Source organism: Gossypium hirsutum, chromosome D12 (genome assembly GCF_007990345.1).
Source record: "Gossypium hirsutum isolate 1008001.06 chromosome D12, Gossypium_hirsutum_v2.1, whole genome shotgun sequence".
NCBI classification, from domain to species: domain Eukaryota; kingdom Viridiplantae; phylum Streptophyta; class Magnoliopsida; order Malvales; family Malvaceae; genus Gossypium; species Gossypium hirsutum.
The window spans coordinates 49,432,667-49,451,298 of NC_053448.1; the positions used below are offsets into that span (position 1 = coordinate 49,432,667).

The 18,632-nt window shown below is 34.7% G+C and overlaps 1 protein-coding gene and 1 pseudogene across 6 annotated transcripts; one reads left to right on the forward strand and one right to left on the reverse strand.

Annotated features, from left to right (window-relative positions):
• Window positions 1-1,617: 1,617 nt before the first annotated feature.
• Window positions 1,618-13,807, forward strand: LOC107946321 (uncharacterized). 6 transcript variants are annotated; one of them, XM_016880589.2, is made up of 11 exons: window positions 1,783-2,154; window positions 2,478-2,624; window positions 2,700-2,775; window positions 3,026-3,125; window positions 3,795-3,851; window positions 4,429-4,546; window positions 10,125-10,207; window positions 10,820-10,881; window positions 11,008-11,104; window positions 12,307-12,386; window positions 13,164-13,807. In XM_016880589.2, exons 2-10 carry the CDS (start codon window positions 2,510-2,512, stop codon window positions 12,349-12,351), a joined length of 753 nt encoding a protein of 250 aa, XP_016736078.1. In that variant the 5' UTR covers window positions 1,783-2,154; window positions 2,478-2,509; the 3' UTR covers window positions 12,352-12,386; window positions 13,164-13,807. The 6 variants fall into 6 exon arrangements, 5 of the variants coding, with proteins under 5 accessions (XP_040962884.1, XP_016736076.1, XP_016736078.1 ...); XM_041106950.1 differs by having other exon boundaries at window positions 1,618-2,154; window positions 2,478-2,775; XM_016880587.2 differs by having other exon boundaries at window positions 1,618-2,154; window positions 2,505-2,775.
• On the reverse strand, window positions 12,773-17,585 carry LOC107946320 (inactive leucine-rich repeat receptor-like serine/threonine-protein kinase At1g60630; annotated as a pseudogene).
• Between the last annotated feature and the right edge of the window lie 1,047 nt (window positions 17,586-18,632).

An 18,632-nucleotide genomic window follows, 5' to 3' on the forward strand; every position in this document is an offset into this window, starting at 1 on the left:
TATAATATATAATATTATTTATTTAGTTTGATTAATTATCCGATTTTGAACCGAATTAGCTGTTAACCGAAGTTCCAGAAAACCTTTAACCGACCTCCGACCGAACTAGATCAGTTAACCAACCAATTAACCGAATTAAATCGTTTCGGTCAATTAATTTAATTTTAATTGAAATTTGAACACCCCTAATTTAAAGTGCTTTCATTTTGTTTCTATTATGATGACATCAGTTTCAAGATTGAAGGTCCTTCATTTCTAGTTTTTTAGGGTTTAGTTTTTTTAGATTTAAATATATTATAAGTTGATGTATTTTTTTAAATTTAAATTTTAATCTTTATGTTTTAATTTCTTGACATTGAATTTTTAAATTTTTTATTTAAAAATTTTAGTCCCCTCTCCAATTTTGCCATTGAAGTTACTAACATGGCAATTAAAGTAAAATAACTTTTTTAATTTTTAACCTTTACATTTTTTTTATCAATTTGATAAATGTACATAAAAAATTATAAAGAAATTAAAATTAAAATTAAAATTTTTTCTTGTTTTCACTAAAAATTTGAAAATAATAGTTTCTTATAAAAAGAGTATAAAAAAACCTATAAAAAACAAAATTTTTATAACAAAAAGGTCCTCATTCAACCCTTATCAATGAAATTATGACGGTTTTTTTGTGAGAGAGTTGAAGATTCATGTGGATAACGCTCAAAACAATGAAACTTTGACTCTCTTGTTGATTTTTTTTAAGCATTGACTTCGAATTTGTTCATTTCTTTAAAATGATTGTTTTTATTCAATAAAATCACAGATTATTTGTAAAAAAAAACATTTATTTTTTATTTTGAAAGATATATTTTTTATATATTTTTAAAGAGTAAAGACCAAATTAATAAAAACTGTAAATGTTGAGAACTAAAAAAATATTTTACCTTTTTATAATTGCCACATTAACAACTCTAAGAGCAAAATTGGAGAGAGGGACCAAAATTTTTAAATAACAAAAATAAGGTACTAAATTTTAAGTTTCAAAAGAGTATATATACCTCTAACATATTTAAATCTAAAAAAACTACCCACCTTAAAATTGAACAGAAAAAATAAAAAAATTGGGACATCAATTTCTTAAATAAACATTTTTTTTGAATGGTACTTAAATTATAACAATTTTTTTCAAATTGATACTTAAACTTTTCATTGGTCACAAGTGGTACTTAAACTATACTCTATTATCCAAATCACCCAATCATTTTGAAACATTTTTTAAGATAATTACTTTTATTTTCTTTACATTAAGAGTTATTTTTTAACTTCATGAATTATTTATTTATTTTATTATTTTCACATGTAATTATTTTATTAAATTATCTAAATAATAAATTACATATATTAAAAATATTCTACATATAAAATTCAACATCATCCTATTAACTTTCTTAACGGTAATTTTATCAAATTTGTTAAAAAAAGTAATTTAAAAAAAATTAATGAAAAAAACACTCAAAAGTACCATTAAGTCTAATTGAAAAGATTTAAAGTTTGAAAATTAATTTAAAAGAGGAGAGAATGACTTAAACTTTTTTATAAGAACTTTAAAATACTGTGTTGATCAACCGCAAATTCGAAATTCTAGCCACTTGAACTCAACTTGAATGATGAATCAGATTACACTCACTGCTTACAATAATAAAGAAAAGAAAACAGAGATGGAGAGGAAAGCCAGTTAAAACTTAAAAAGGTGGAAGGTCCACAATAATTGGTATTAAATGCTTATGGGGATTCGCATTTCGCCCTGTTGCTGAATTCAGAGATTTGCAGACATCAATTATACGTATATCTATGCCACATTTATAAATTTCACCTATAAAGAATAAACCTTTTTTTTCTTGGTTTCTTGAATCTTTGCCTTTGCCTAGCAAAGCTTTGCTTCCCCAGTTCCCATTGGGTGAAGTCTCTCCAGAAGAAAATGGAGAGATTAAACAAAGTAACAAACAAAAACAAAGAACCCCACACCCCCAAAATAAACAAATAAACAAGTAATACGAAAAAAAAAAGTAGCAGTAAAACAGCAATTGTAGCAGTAGTGAAGTTTTTAGATTTTAGTGAGAAAGAAAAAGGCATAACCAATTAGGGCCTTGTCGGAAAGTTGCCCACAAAAAGGTAACTTCACCTCTCCCTGTTCACTCTGTTTTTAGCGTCGTCGTGTTCTTTGATTCTTTTTATTCAATTAAATTTGATGGGATTATTTTTTTTATAATTGTAGGATTTTAGGATTTGGTTTGGGTTGAATTTTCTTTTTCAGATTATTATGGCATTTTTTTTGTCCTTTGGTATTTGTGCTGTATAGGGTTTTGTAGGATTTTGATGAGCTGAAATGAAAAGAAAAATGGTAGCTTTTGAAGGAAGTTGTTAGTTTAAATTTTAAAATGACGGGGAGAAATTAAGTTAAGATTTTCTCATTTGGATTTGGTTTGGGTTTTCAGTGAAGTTTGTTCGTGAAAATAATTTAGGTTCTATGATGAATCAACACGACATATCTTTCCAATCAGCTGCTATTGACAGTAGTTCCGAGATGTTTCCGATGGGTGGTTACTTTGCACCTCCCCCCATGAATTTCTCTGGGAATTCCAGTATTTTTACTACCTCCCCTGCTTTAATCGAACCTGGGAACTCTTCTGGCTCTTCCCTTATTGACTCAGTCGCAGGGTTCACACATGATACAGGGTTGGCTGTCGAATGGTCCGTTGACGAGCAGTACGTATTGAAGGAGGGCCTTGAAAAGTATGTCTTAATTAATTCTTCTTGCCTTTTGGAGACGTATTCGGTTTCTTACTTTTTATGCAAGTATTGTGATTCAATGCTACTAATATAAATAATGAAGTCAAATTGATAGTAGTTAATATTAAGTATTAGATCCCTAGTCATGTTCGAGTATTGCTGAGCTGCCACAAGATAGAACTGCTTATTTAGAATGTACTTATTTTGAAATAAAGATTCTGCTGATTTTCATTTTTGATGTACATGTATATAGATATAAAAAGGAACCAAATATTATGAAGTACATAAAGATTGCGGCTACATTGCCTGATAAAACTGTACGTGATGTTGCATTGAGGAGTAGGTGGATGCAAGTAAGTTCCTTTCTTCTTTGATGATGTATTTCCATCTTCATATGATGTATCTTGTGATTTATGCCCCCATTCTTTGTCTGCATATGAAAAAGTGATGTGGAAAATGATTTTTTTTAATATTCCAGTTGGAATGTTGAATTAATAATCAAGTGCTAAAGAGAAGTTACACCAAAATGCGTCTGCTTAATTATTTTTGCTCATTCTTAATCCATTGGGTTTTTTTATTTGATGATAATTTGCGTGTTCAACTTGATAATGGATTATTTCTCTGTAAGTCACTGTAGCATATGTCAATCTTATGTTGATTGAAATGTCTTCTGCCTTAATACTTTATTCAGTTTGGTCCATCCCTAAGTAGGCCAGAATGAGTTATTAAGCAAATGAGTGAGTAAATTATATTGTAGCTACGGAGCCTTATTAAGACAATAGCTAAAAGCTGCTGGCATCTTTTGATTCCTCCCATTTGAAGATATTGCTAGCTGCTATTTTTTATTATGGCAGTTTTGACTTGCCGGGTATAGATTTGTCTTCAAGAAACATGATTACATAGGAATTGACTGGAGCCAATGAAACACAATGAATCTTGTTAATGTGCTTTTTATTCTTTTTTAAAATTATTTGTTGATTCATTTGTTTTAAGAGATAAAGGTATGTTTTGGAAATTGGCAGAGAAAGCGAAGGAAACCTGAAGAACTTAATGCGGGTAAAAGGGTTAACAATAGGAAGGTATGCTGACAATTTTTAGTTCCTTCCCTAAAATGATTTTAAGCATGTTAGTTAAGTTTCTTGAGACAAGGCACATAGAGTATATGATCCATGAATTCTGATTTTCTTTGTATAAAATGGTTTTTATCATCGGTATAAACAATAACATTTGCTTTGTCCATTGTGAAGTTTTTGTTTTTGAACATATCCTGCACTACTATTTATGTCTCTTCCGCATAAGTTGATTGGGATTATCATATAACTACAAGTCATAATGTTGTATTTCTTAAGATGAATCTCAAGCTTTTTCACTAATTCGGTGAGCACACTGATTCTTTCACTGCTCTGGATGTGATGCTTTTATACTTATTGTTGGAAAGAATTACATTTTTTCTCAATTGTGTTTGTTCTTTCATTCAAATTACAAACAAAACTGCTAATTATGACAAAGAATTGACATGAATTACCTTTGCTGTATCTCAATTCGCTAAGTTGGATGCTACAACTGGGACTCCTGTTTTAATTTCCTGAATCAACTAATGTCTTTAGGATGTAATGTGATTGAAGAACCAGTATTCTAAAGATCATACTTCTTCAGGATAAGCTGGTGGAATCATCTTCAAAGATGAATATGCCTTCAGATTTGCCACAAAACACAGCTCCATATCCTCTCACAATGCACCCTCTAGACCAGAATGGGAGAATACCTTCTGAAGGTTTGTATTTTATATTTCCAACTAGAAGCATCCATATCTATCTTTCAGTCGTAATTGCCTTTAGATAATATCTTTTTATTGATATTTGTCCACATCTCCCATTTTATTATGTCAAGTAGTGTAAGAAAAACTTTTGGTAATCTTCCAAAATGATGTTTGTAAAAACACTCAGAGGAAAAATTCTATTATATTGCTACTGCTTTAGTTTACAGCTTTATAAAGAGAAAAATAATCATTTTAAAGGAAATAAATCCTAATCCCTAAGAATCAGTAATTGATATCCTAATTTCCTAAGAATCAGTAACTGAGATTAGTTTCTATTTACAAGAGATCACAACAGATTTCTATCCTTAATTATAGGGATTCCAATACCATCAGATTTCTATCCTTAATTATAGGGATTCCAACACTCCCCCTCAAGTTGGAGTGTAGATGTTAATCAAACCCAGCTTGCCACTAAGTTCTTCAAACATGTTTCTGTTCAAACTTTTGGTTAACATGTCTGCAACTTGTTGTCTAGTAGGTAGGTAGATGATGCATACTTCTCCTGAGTGTACTTTTTCTTTTATAAAGTGATGATCTATTTCCACATGTTTGGTCCGATCATGATGCACAGGATTATGTGCTATGCTGACAGCAGCCTGGTTGTCACAGTACATCTTCATAGGTCTGGTAAAAGGCACTTTTAGTTCTCCCATAAGTCTTTGTATCCAAACTCCTTCGCATATACCATGAGATAGTGCTCGATACTCTGCCTCTGCACTGTTGCGTGCTACCACAGATTGTTTTTTGCTCCTCCACGTCACGAGATTACCCCAAACATAACTACAATAGCCGCTTGTAGAGCGTCTATCATTAACAGAACCTGCCCAGTCTGCATCAGTGTAGACTTCCACGCTTCGGTTGATAGTCTTCTTGAAGTACAGGCCTTTACCAGGAGTTCTTTTTAGGTATCTTAGTATTCTATATGCAGCTTCCAGGTGCTTCTCCCTCGGGGCATTCATATACTGGCTAATAACACTCACACTGAAGGCTATGTCTGGACGGGTGTGAGATAGGTAGATGAGCCTTCCTACTAGACGTTGATATCTCCTCCTGTCGATTTCTTCTCCATCCTCATTAGTTCCCAATTTGAGGTTAAACTCCATAGGAGTTTCGGCTGGTTTGCTGCCCATCAAACCAACTTCCGACAGTAGATCAAGAACATATTTCCTTTGGGAAATGAAGATACCTTTTTTCGACCTTGCTACCTCCATACCAAGAAAATATTTAAGACTCCCCAAGTCTTTAAGTTCAAACTCTGTACCAAGAAATTCTTTCAATCTCAAAATTTCGCTCGAGTCATTTCCTGTTATTATTATATCGTCAACATAAACGATAAGGATGCAGCATTTACCCTCTTCCGAGTGCTTGTAGAACATGGTGTGGTCTGCCTGTCCTTGAATGTAATTTCTGCTAGTCATAGCTTTTGCAAATCGGCTGAACCACGCTCGTGGAGATTGTTTCAGCCCATACAAGGACTTCTTCAACTTACACACTTGGTCCTTGTTTTCTTCAAACCCTGGTGGGAAATCCATATACACCTCCTCATTTAATTCCCCGTTGAGAAAAGCATTTTTTACATCCAATTGAGTCAAGTGCCAATCAAGGTTGGCAGCAAGAGATAGCAGGACCCGAACGGTGTTTAGCTTGGCAACTGGTGCAAACGTCTCGTTGTAGTCGAGACCATAAGTTTGGGTGAATCCCTTAGCCATAAGTTGAGCTTTGTATCGGTCAATACGGCCATCGGGTTTAAATTTCGTAGTGAAAATCCATTTGCACCCTACGGTTTTTTTCCCTTTAGGCAGATCCGAGACTTCCCATGTTTCATTGTTTTTGAGGGCCTTCATTTCTTCCATCACGGCTTGTCTCCACTCAGTTGATTCAAGAGCCTCTTCTATATTTTTTGGAATTTTTACAGAATCAACATTAGTCACACAAGCTTTGTAAGACTTAGATAAATTTCCATAGGATACAAACCGAGAAATAGGATGTTGAGTGCAGCTCCTTGTACCCTTTCGAACTGCAATTGGAAGATAGATGGATGGTGACGGAGGTGGGACTTCTGCTTCAGAACAGTCCTCGGTTGGAGATGTAATTGGCACTGCTGTATCAGTTTCAGGAGAACGATTCCGTCGGGAGTAAACCTGTATTTGCTATTTTCCTTGACCAAGTGGCTGTTGTACTTCGGTGGAGGTATTGTCATTGGGAAGGACGGTGTTAAATTCTTGCTGTATAGGGGAAACAACTAAATCTAGGATAGTAGTAGTAGGATCAGGCGGTATAATGAGGAGAGTATTAAGGGTCTCATCTTCATTAAAAATCTCCCCCTGAAGATGAGATGCTGCAAAGTATGGTTCATTTTCAAAGAAGGTAACATCTCGAGAGACAAACATTCGGCGCAATGTTGGTGAGTAACACTTATAGCCTTTTTGTGTAGGGGAATATCCAATGAAGATACAGGTGTGGGCTCGAGGATCAAGTTTGGATTGATTTGGTTGATGGTTATGGACAAAAGCTTTACAGCCGAATATTTTGGCTGGAAGATTAGGGACATGAAATAGAGGGAAGGCCTTTAAAAGAGTATTTAGAGGTGTTTGGAAATTGAGGATCTTTGATGGCATTCGGTTTATGAGATAGCAGGCAGTAAGGACAGCTTCTCCCCACAAGTATTTTGGAACATTCATAGTGAACATTATGGCTCGAGCCACATCAAGAAGATGACGATTTTTCCTCTCAGAGATCCCGTTTTGTTGAGGAGTGTCAGGACAAGAGCTTTGGTGTATAATAACTTGGTCAGAAAGGTATGGACTTAAGACAGAGTTGAAGTATTCTCTCCCATTGTCAGTACGGAGGGTATGTATGGTAGAGTTGAATTGGGTTCGAACCATTGAGTGAAAATTTTGGAATACTTTGGGTGTTTTAAATTTTTCTTTGAGTAGATAGACCCAACAGACCCTAGTATGATCATCAATGAATGTTATAAACCATCTAGCTCCTGTAATATTTTTCACTCGGCTGGCTCCCCATAGGTCACTATGGATTAACGAAAAAGGTTGGGACTGAATATGTGGTTTTAATGGGTATGGCACACGGGTATGTTTAGATAATTGGCAAATTTCACACTTCAAGGAATTAATACTTTTATTTCGAAATAACAGCGGAAGATGTTTTTTCAAATACACAAAGTTTGGATGTCCTAACCTACGGTGCCATAACATAATAGTGTCCTCTTTTGCAGTGGATAGAGCCAATCCCCCTTGTGTACTGTTTTTATTCCAAATATATAGTCCATCATCAACTTTAGCAGTGCCAATCATCCTCCCCGATTTCTGTTCCTGTATCACACAACCAATTGCAGAAAATTCAGCAAGAACTTTTTCATCCTTAGTAAGTTTACTAATTGAAAGTAAATTACAGGACAAGTTTGGAACATGTAGGACTTTATCGAGAGAAAAATTCTCTGTCATTTGTACTTCTCCTATTCCAGCCACAGGTGAGTAAGAACCGTCAGCTATGCGGATTCGGGATTTGTTATGACAAGGAGTGTAGGTGTGAAACAACGTGGAGTCACCTGTCATGTGATCAGAGGTGCCCGAATTGAGTATCCAAGGAGATTGATTATTAGATTCAAAAGCAATGTTGAGGGCAGTACCTTGAGTTGCTAGAGATCTATGAGTAGTGGGAGTACCAAGTATCTTATGGAGAGTCTCAAGCTGTGTTTTGGTTAAGCGAACATCAAGAACATCATCAGCAGTAGTGGAGGATAACATGGCAGTCTTATTATCCTTCTGTTTTTTTTAGGATAGCCATGGAGTTTGAAGCATTTTTCTTTTGTATGACCAACACAATTGCAGTGACTACACCATGGTCTTGTTGATCCAGAATCATTTCCAGCACGTTGTTTTTGTGGCTGTGGACCTTTGGAGATGAGAGCAGAGGTTTCAGTAGGACGATTAGAAATTGGAGTCATAGGTTTAGGTTCCTTTGAATCTCCCATCATGACAAGACGACGCTTTTCTTCTCTTCTAACTTCTGCAAATGCTTCACCGATCGTTGGAAGAGGTGATCTACCCAGAATTCGGCCACGGACCTCATCTAACTCACGGTTCAGTCCTGCTAAAAACTCATAAAGACGTTCATTGTTGAGATGGACCATAAACCTGTTGTGTTCTAAGCCTTCACCCCAATCTGCCTCATAATACATATCCAGTTCTTGCCACAAAATTTTCAAATTGTTATAGTAGTGAGTTACCTCGAGTGTTCCTTGTCGGATGTCCTTTAACTTAAGCTTGATTTCAAATACTTGGGAGGCGTTTCCAAGATCTGAGTAGTTTTCTTTGACTGCATCCCACATGTCTTTTGCAGTTTTGAAAAAAAGATAGGTGCGGCTTATATGGCCTTCCATTGAATTGATTAGCCAAGCCATTACAATTGAATTGTTGAGTTCCCAAGTGGCATAAGTAGGATCAGCCATGGTTGGTCGTGGGATTTCTCCATTGATGTACCCTAATTTGCCACGACCACGAATCACCATAAGAACCGATTGAGACCATTGCAAGAAGTTCTTCCCATTTAGCCGATGATTGGTGATTATAAGGGAGGAATTAATTTCACATTGAGTGATTCCCTGATTGATATTCTGAGTTATTTGTGATGTCTCAGTTTCAGAGAAATTCTCATTGATATCACCCATTGGAGGACTAAACCACAGAAATTTTTAGTAAGGGAATTTAAAGAAAAAAATAGGATCGAATGAATCCTATAGCTCTGATACCATGTAAAAACACTCAGAGGAAAAATTCTGTTATGTTGCTACTGCTTTAGTTTACAGCTTTATAAAGAGAAAAATAATCATTTTAAATGAAATAAATCCTAATCCCTAAGAATCAGTAATTGATATCCTAATTTCCTAAGAATCAGTAACTGAGATTAGTTTCTATTTACAAGAGATCACAACAGATTTCTATCCTTAATTATAGGGATTCCAATACCATCAGATTTCTATCCTTAATTATAGGGATTCCAACAATGTTTATAAAATAGATTTGGGTAAGAAACTAGGTTTGAGGTTTGGAATTGTGGTATAAATTTACAATTATTAATGAATTAGGGATGGACATCAAATATGAAATTCATGCTTAAGTTATGAGATTGGTAATATAAAATATTTCTTATATTAATTAGGTTTTTAGGTATTGCAAGTGCTATTGATGGGTTTTAGGTATTGCATCATTAAAGTTAATTTCTTCTGAGTTGGGCTTGACACTATGTGTACATTCTCCTTGATTTATCAAAGTTATATTTATTTAGATTTCCCTTCACTTGCTTTTTTTTCTCTTGGGTATTTATGTAAGGTTTTGCTTAATTAAATCCTTGTTTAGGTTGCTGTGAACTTTAAGGTCTGACCTGCAAATTAGGCCTGCTTGTGGCATAAATGGTAGTAGTTGGATTTGATATATTGTGAATATCTTGCATCCGTGCTTGTGGTTAAATGTATCGGCTTTTTAAAATCTACTTCTATGATGCCTGTTTTCAGGAATATTTGGTACAACTATGCATCTTCTGAAGCAAAATTCTCAAGTACTTAGTCAAATCACATCCAACCTTTCTGCATACAAGGTGAGTGTATCATCCCTAATTTATGGCAGTCCTTGATTGCTAATATGCAGTCAGATGGTAAAAAATAGTTGTTGGATGAGATGAGCACCTTGTCGTCTTGCTTGTGCTACTTTTTATTGGTTAGTCTGCAAGTTATGTTTGCTTATGCTATAAAGTTTGAGAGGTTAACTAATGTAATAATTATCCATTTAATGATGAATGTTGATGACATTATAATGAGAATTGGAAAAATATATTTCACTAATCAAACTAGGAAAATGAAAATTTTCAGATATATCATCATCCTCCAAATGTTTTAGCTTCATTTACAAACTGATGTCTGGGTTCTTAATCAGAATTATAAAGAACATAGCAACAATCAGGCTTATATACTTCTAATTGTGCTTTATTATGCTCTTTGACTTACAGTGTTGTAAACCTATTTGATAAGAAAAAAAAAGCTTAGTTCTGCATCTGCTGCTAGATAAAGCTTGCTGTTGTTGATGGGGTTCAAATTATTATTGTTCTTTTAATTGTGCTCACGGAAATTTTGTATGTGATTGCCTCGTATCATATATGATTCTTGTAGAAGTTTTATGAGGCTGGCTTATCAAGTAGAGCTTTTATGAACAGTTACAGGATAACGTTGATCTCTTTTGTCATGCAAAGAACAATATTACTGCCATGCTAAAAGAGTATGTGGACGTTCTTTCTAATTATCAATTGGTTATTAATGCCCAACTGGCAAGCATTTTCATTATTTCTTGGGTTTAGTGTTGCCTATGTGTTGGGTTATTAATTTCTACTGCAACTTTTTGCAGCATGAGAGATATGCCGGGTTTAATGAGCCATATGCTGCCATTGCCTGTGTCTGTTAGTGAGGATTTAGCAAATAGCATGTTTTGTAGTGCAACTCAGGTAGGTTCTCCTTTAAATTGACTCAGTTCTTTATTGTGCTGAGGTGGATGGCCAGAGTGGTGGGATCATATAAACCACCATAAGTTAAAGAATTTCTTCACTTTATGGGATATATTGTTAACTTTATCTCATTAAGTTTCATTCAAAGCCTATTTTCTCCTGGTTGAGATACAACCTTTCCAGGTTGCAATCTACATATGCATGTCATGTTAGAATTTCAAACTTTATAAATCAAATTCGTACCCTCTGTAACCTTCCCTAGTAAAACACCCTTAACTTATGAGCATGTGAACTCCCGTACTCCCATTCATTCCAGTGAGGACTTGTAATCCCCATCGCATTTTCTCCCTTAAAAGTTTTTCAAGTTTTCAGGTATCTTTCTCTCTCTAACTAATTGTTTTAATCTCTTTCAAGTCCCAGATTTCATGGAACCCTCCATCAACCTTCATTCTCCATTTGATGTAATCTAGTTTTTGAATGGATAGTTTATATTTTACGGCTATTGTCAAAAGCACAAGGATAAGAATCCACTTTCAGTTGCCTATTGACCAGACATTGTGAAGAGATTTATAGATGTCTTATGTAACTATCTGTGGGATTGCCTATGGTTCCTTCATATTAATGCTGTTTAAAATTTTACTCTGTCTTGCATTCAATATCGCATTAGCTTGTTGTTGGCACTGCAAACATCTCTTCTTGGCATGACTACCTTTTTGGACCTCTTGGTATGGTCTTCTGACCAAAACGGTTTCACGGCTAGCCGGTTGGTCATAATCCTGTTTTTCTATCATCATACTGGCAAGTGCTGCAAACCTCATCTTATCTGCAGATTCATATTCTGTAAAGTCTTTGTACTGACTGTTTCATGGCTTGTTGGTCAAATCCTCATCTAATCATTCATGAGTCTCGATATTAAATCCGTATTTCCAAAATCTTTCTCCAATTATTTTCTCATATTTCACATCATACCAGCATATCCACCTCTCCTCGGTATTACATATTATTCATGTTATTCGGTTTCATTGATGTACATTTAATTTTTGAATTCCTTTGTGGAACAACAATCTGCGTGACTCCTTGTTGATGACATGCAAACTGGCATATATGGTCATCCTAATGTGTGGTTAGGTCACATAATTCAACAGCAGGAAATTAGTTGTCCCACAAGGTGTATGACATCTTGTTTTTACTCGTGTGTCCAGGCAACGATTCTCGGGATCAATCTCAAGCAGGAGCCAAGGTGCTGATTGGGAATTGTTGAGGTCGAGTTTCGATGTATCTGGTATGTATAAATTACGGAAAAAAAATTCTACTGTAAATTCATAAGAAACTGATATGAAGAATTTGTAGAAATCCCATTTTTGGAACCTCAAATATTTAGATATCAAATAAACCCTAGCACCAGATAATAGGAATGGTGAAATATTCATCATCTCATATCTCAAGTTAGAAAAGGGAGAGAAAAAAAAATTATCCAACAGGTTCAGCTGAATTTTGCGTTGAAGCTTTCATGTGTTTAATTTGTAACTTGCTAACCTTATTTGGTACTTGATTTATATAACTTCTTGTAGTTTATTATCTCATTGTTCAGTATTTTTGGACCAGTTTCAACACAACTAAAATCGTAACATAATGAGTATCATTTAAGTTATTCACCACATAAAATCGTAACATAATCAAAGTGATTGGATTCAACACAACCAAAATAGAACTAAAATGTCCAATAAATCAAACCATTCCCACAATGGAAGTAGCTTTAACATTCTACAAATGCGACCAAAAACAAAATAAAAGGCTTTACAATACAATTCTACAGCTAGTAGAAGAATGAAAGTTTGAATGGGAAAGAATTCGACAGCTAAATCAATGCCTACCAAATCTTAAGCTATTTCACAGGCTTTTTTCTTCTTCTTTTTTTTTTATATGCTTAGATGTTCTTCTCTAGGCAAACTCTGAACCGTGTCAGACCATCGCCCTGGCGAATGATCGCTACTGTTTGACGATACTTGAGCCTCGGCCCTCACATCTCTAATCATCTTCAAAACTTCTCTCATTGCAGGCCGGTTATCCGGTGCAATTGCAACACAAGCCATTGCAATGTTCAAAAGAGCTTGAAGCTTCCCTTCGGATGCTTCATTACCCGAATTAGGATCATCGCCAGACTCGGTTTCTTCTTCCCGGACTGATTTTACCCATCTAGGGATGTCCGAACCGTGCTCCTGAACAAGGTCTTGGAATGGAGTTTTGCCTGTTAAGAGCTCCAAGAGAAGAACACCGAGGCTGTAAACATCAGCCGGTTGAGTCGATGATTTCCGGATGTCCCGGCACTCAGGTGCCCTGTAGAAAATGTAGCAGCACCAGGTTCTTCGACTGAATCTGGGTCTCGGAATATAGTGAGACCGTAATCAGTGAGGCAAGATTCAAAATCAGGACCTAACAACACATTAGATGATTTGAGATTTCCATGAGTTAAGCCTGGATTTTGGTGAATATAAAGCAGTCCAGTAGCCAAGTCCTCGGCTATTTTCAGACATGATGTCCAGTGAAGAGGCTTTCCACCACCACAAGTTCTTGTTCCTACAAGGTAATCCAAAAACAAAACAAGCTTATATTATGCCCATGGAACATAAACAACATATTTCCACCCATTTAGATGTTCGTATAAAGTAGTAATTCTCCAAAACAATAGACATATTTATTCAATCTGGTTCTCTTATTCTTCTCTGAATTTTAGTAAATAAAAATTAAAAGATAAGTGAGTGGGGCAACTGACAACGATAACATGCTGGGGGTGGTCAGACTCTGAACTATGAGTTGTCAAATTATAGTGATGCACCCTAATCGATGTTCTGCCTTGTTTCATTTTATTTGAAAATTAAATAAATAAAAAAGGAAAAGAAACACAACTCAGCCATGAATTGTCCTTATTTACCTAAATCTTTTAGGATCATGATTGATAGAGAAATATTTTCTATATAAAGGAAAATACTAGTCATGTCATTCGAGATGAAAGTGAATAATGAAATTTTACACACGATCATGAATTTCTTTAATGCAAAGCTTTGAATAATTTAAATCAAAGTAAAGAAAAGAACCCCAAAAATAATACAAACAAAAAGGGAGGTAGACAAAAGGTGGGGCATGGATTGGATTATTGGATTGTGAGAAGCGGAGACCCAAAGAAAAAACATGGGCTGCCTAATTTCCACGAAACACACTATACCCCACAATCTCATGCACGGATACAGGGAAATAACCACAATATTATCTCAAGAAAATAAATAATTAATTAGAATTTAGAGATTTGGGATGTACAATTATTGTAACTCCTTTTATGAGTTATAGTCATTTAAGTAACTAGCTACTTACAAGGATTCAAATTTTAGACTGCAAATACACCATGTTTTCAGCCTTTTCTTGCTTGGGATCTCCCCAAGGCCCAAGGCTCCTACTTGTCTCATCCAATTAACTTTATCATCAGGACCTCATGCCAAAAACCCTGACTTCCAAATTTCTTAAACTCAGCCATCAAACGGTCAAAAAGTACTAATAAAAGTGTTTTTCTAAAAATATGTCACTAATCTGAGAAAGTAATTGTAATGTCAAAATTAAATTTATTGATTTAGATTAAGGAGAAATTGAGCGTTACTTAAGTAAAAAGAAAGTAACTATCATTACAAATTCCGCCCAACACTCATACTTTTAACCGTTTGACCGCTGATTTCAAGTCAAAGAAGGTTTAATGCAATTTCAGGGTTGTAAAGAGTAAAAAAAACAATGAAGACCCAAATTAAATCCCATATACAATCTAGTTCTCCATGGAAATATGTTAATCAAAATACAATTTAATTCAAATATTTCACGATTTATAAAAAATGAAACTTGTATGTATTAATTGCAAGTTATTGGATATTAAAATATTAATTAAAAGAGGTGAAATTCGAGAGTCACCGACATACCGTGAATAAGAGAGAAGAGGCTTCCATTGGGGAAATAGTCATATACGAGCAAGCGTTCCTCTTTGGCTTGGAAATAAGCTCTAAGTGGGACCAAGTTTGGGTGCCTGAGCCGTCCTATCAAATCCACGTGTCGCTTGAACTCCTCTAACCTTGGATATCTCGCATCTTTCAACCTCTTGACGGTCACGATGAACCCTGATTCCATCACCGCTTTATACGTACTCCCCATCGTACCCCTCCCCAATGTCTCCGCCGATGCCTTCAGCAAATCCTCTAAGCTGTAATTCATTTGCTGATCACCTGTTCCCAAGAACACAAGACTCCCTAGACCCTCAGCCTCCCAAAACCCCCCTTGTTTCCCACTATTATTACCTCTCATGCCACCACTCCCTCCGCCGCCGCCGCCGCCATCCAACGCCTCCCCTCCTCCTTCAACCCCTTCAACGCTAACAACCCCTTTGCTTTTAACATCATTTTCCTTACCCTTTCCTCGCCTCCTTTTGCTAATAAAACGCACCAAAAACACACTGATAAGTAGCAGCGCTAACCCACCTATACAACTTACTATTACGATCTTGATCAACCTGCTATGGTTTTTCGATGTGAGATTTGAACTCGAATTGGGATAAATTGGACTCATTGCTGGCCCCAAATTGATCGTTCGACATGGGCTTCCAATCTGTTCGCCGCAAAGATCGATATTACCAGAAAATGAAGACAGGTTGAACCGAACCAGAGCTGGGGTCACAGGGATTTGACCATGGAGTTGGTTATTTGAAACATTGAAGAATCTAAGACTGGTTTGGTTCAAAGCTGGGAGTGTACCATTGAAGCTATTGTCTTGTAAGTAAAGAGTGTACAATCGTTTGAGCTTGAGTAAAGAAGCAGGAATCTGACCAGTGATTTGATTTCCAGACAGAACTATGATTTTCAAACGATGTAAGCTTGTAATGGACTCTGGGAATTCACCGGTGAAGTTGTTGTCGTTGAGATAAAGTGATTTGAGGTTGAGTAGGCCAGAAAGGTCAGGTATTTGACCTGAAAGGGAGTTGTTTTTGAAACTCAGAACCCGAAGTTGATCTAACTGGTTCAAGCTTTGTTCATCTAAAGGGCCACTCAAGCTTAGGTGTTCTAAAACAAGTTTTGTAACTCTTCCATTCATGCATTCCTTGATTCCTTCCCATGCACACACATTGGTTCCTTTCCATGGCAATGAGTTGAAAGGGTCGACGGATGATTTCAGGGTTAAAAGCGCCTCTGCATCCCCTGATCTGACAAGTGGAATAAGAGAAAGGAGAGAGATGAAGATGGAGAAGAAAAGAAAGCAGTACCTTGAAACAATGGGTTCCATTCTTTGAGCCTGTGATTTTCGAAAATACTCTTTGGATCTTTCAAATCATCACCGTTAAACAATGCAAACCCTTGATTTGAATTTGCATTGAATAGCTTTCCATAAGCAAAGACATTGACGTTTTCAACCTTCCAAAAAAAATATCAAAATCCTATCACTACCCCAAACTCCAAAACTTGAGATCTGCCATTGTTTCCACGCACAGCATGAGAGTGGTTGAGTACAAGAAGAAAGAAGCCAATTTGGGTCATTTTCAAGTGGCGCCCTCTTGACGGCATCTAAAGCATGAAACAAGCAGCAATGGGGAACAAGCTTATTTACTCACTGAAGTGACTTTGAAAACCCTGAGAAGAAGTCCGTGTGCATTTATGGCGAAAGAGGATCAGAGCGGCTGTATTGCATTGCATATCAATGGTGAAGTAGGTTATCTCTCAAATACAGCAAATGCAGCTGAGCTGAGGCATCTTTTTCTCGAATTCGTTACTTGCAATAATCACGGACAAGGCAGCGTATTCTTCACGTGAAACCTCAGAATTTGCAGACCATAATATAATATATGTATTTTACTTATGGTTTCTATATTCCTGAAACTGCAGTATCTAACAAAGAATCTTGACTCAAATTTCTAAATTGTTTCGGGCTGCTCAAACGTCGTTTAGCTTATTTTGAAACTCGGAAGTAATGGGATCCAATACTTTCACTTTGATGGTTGTTGAATGCAATATGCATACAGTCAATCAAATCAAAAAGCCTTTTCAAAGTTCAAACCCTGAACCTTTGAACTTAGAAACCTGGGATTTTTTTCGCACAGACTAACCACCAAAAACCCAGAACTTTAAAATCTTCAAACAAATTATTGAAGCAACCAAAAATAATTTAAAAAGAAAAAAGAAATTTACCCAATTCCATAGATCATAAAAAAAACAGTAAGAACACCATTGTTTGTCAGATAAAAAAAATCAAGTTTTTCTTCAAAAGGAAGGAGTTTGAGGGTAAGTAAAATGAAAAACAAAGAACAGGTAAGGAGAACAGAGGTAGAGGATAGATAGATCTACCTGTACTAAATGTAATAAATCAAGAGAGAGAAAAAGAGACTGAGTTTCTGAGCAGTCTCAGGAAAAGGGTGAAGAAATTGAAAGCAAAGAAGAGAAAGTAATAATTTTGGAGTTTCAACATACCATTCAAAGATGCATGATTGCCTGACATATGTGTTATTTTGCTACATACACGTGGCAAAAGCTCGTTTCATATAAAGTGAGCTTCCGTATATTTTGTTTTTTTAATTTAAAATTATAAAAAAATTATTTAATAATGTATGTCATACGAAATTTGAGTCTTTAATTTATTAGTTGCTTTCGCGATTCATAGAAAACGTAAAGGGTAATCATAAATCTATTCACGCGCCTTTCATGAATTTGAATAAATATTATTTTATTTTTAATTAAATTTTCATTTTATGAATTAGATTAGATTAACTTGATTTTTTTAAATGATGTAATTCACTTCATCGACATTTAAATTTGTTGTTATTAAAATAATATAACTTAAAGTTTAGAACTTTAATATTGACTTTAGATTTTGTGATAAATATTTCAACATCCAACATGAATTAAGGTGAGATTAGTTATCGGATGAGATTGGATATTATAGTAGTAAGATTAAATTCAGTGGTGAGATATGCATTTGGATTTAATCGCAGTTATAGCAGTGAAATAAAAATAGAAAATAATTATTAAAGATAATAATATGTATCATAATATTTTTTATAGATATTTTAATTATTTATTATAATAAATCACTATTAAGTACAATAGTTTGAGTTTATAATATAATAATTAATTATTTAGAACCATTTATATTAAAAGTTTAATTATGCTTTTGTTAAATAATATTTAAAAGTATTAAAAGGGAATGTATATTAAAAATTAAATTATTTAAGATTATGTTATATTAAATAATAATTTATATTGTATTTATGATAATAAAATTTTATATTATTAAAATATGAATAAAAATATATTTTTTTATAATTTTTATATAACAACAAAATTTATTTGTATTCACTTTGAATAATTATTATATTTTACATTTATATTATCTAATGATACTATTATTTTTTTTTATAAAAACTCAAAAATAAAAAATGGTAATAAAGAATTTCAACTTAGTTTTTTCTCCACTAGTAACTTTGGGGCTTTTTTACTTTTATAATACAAAT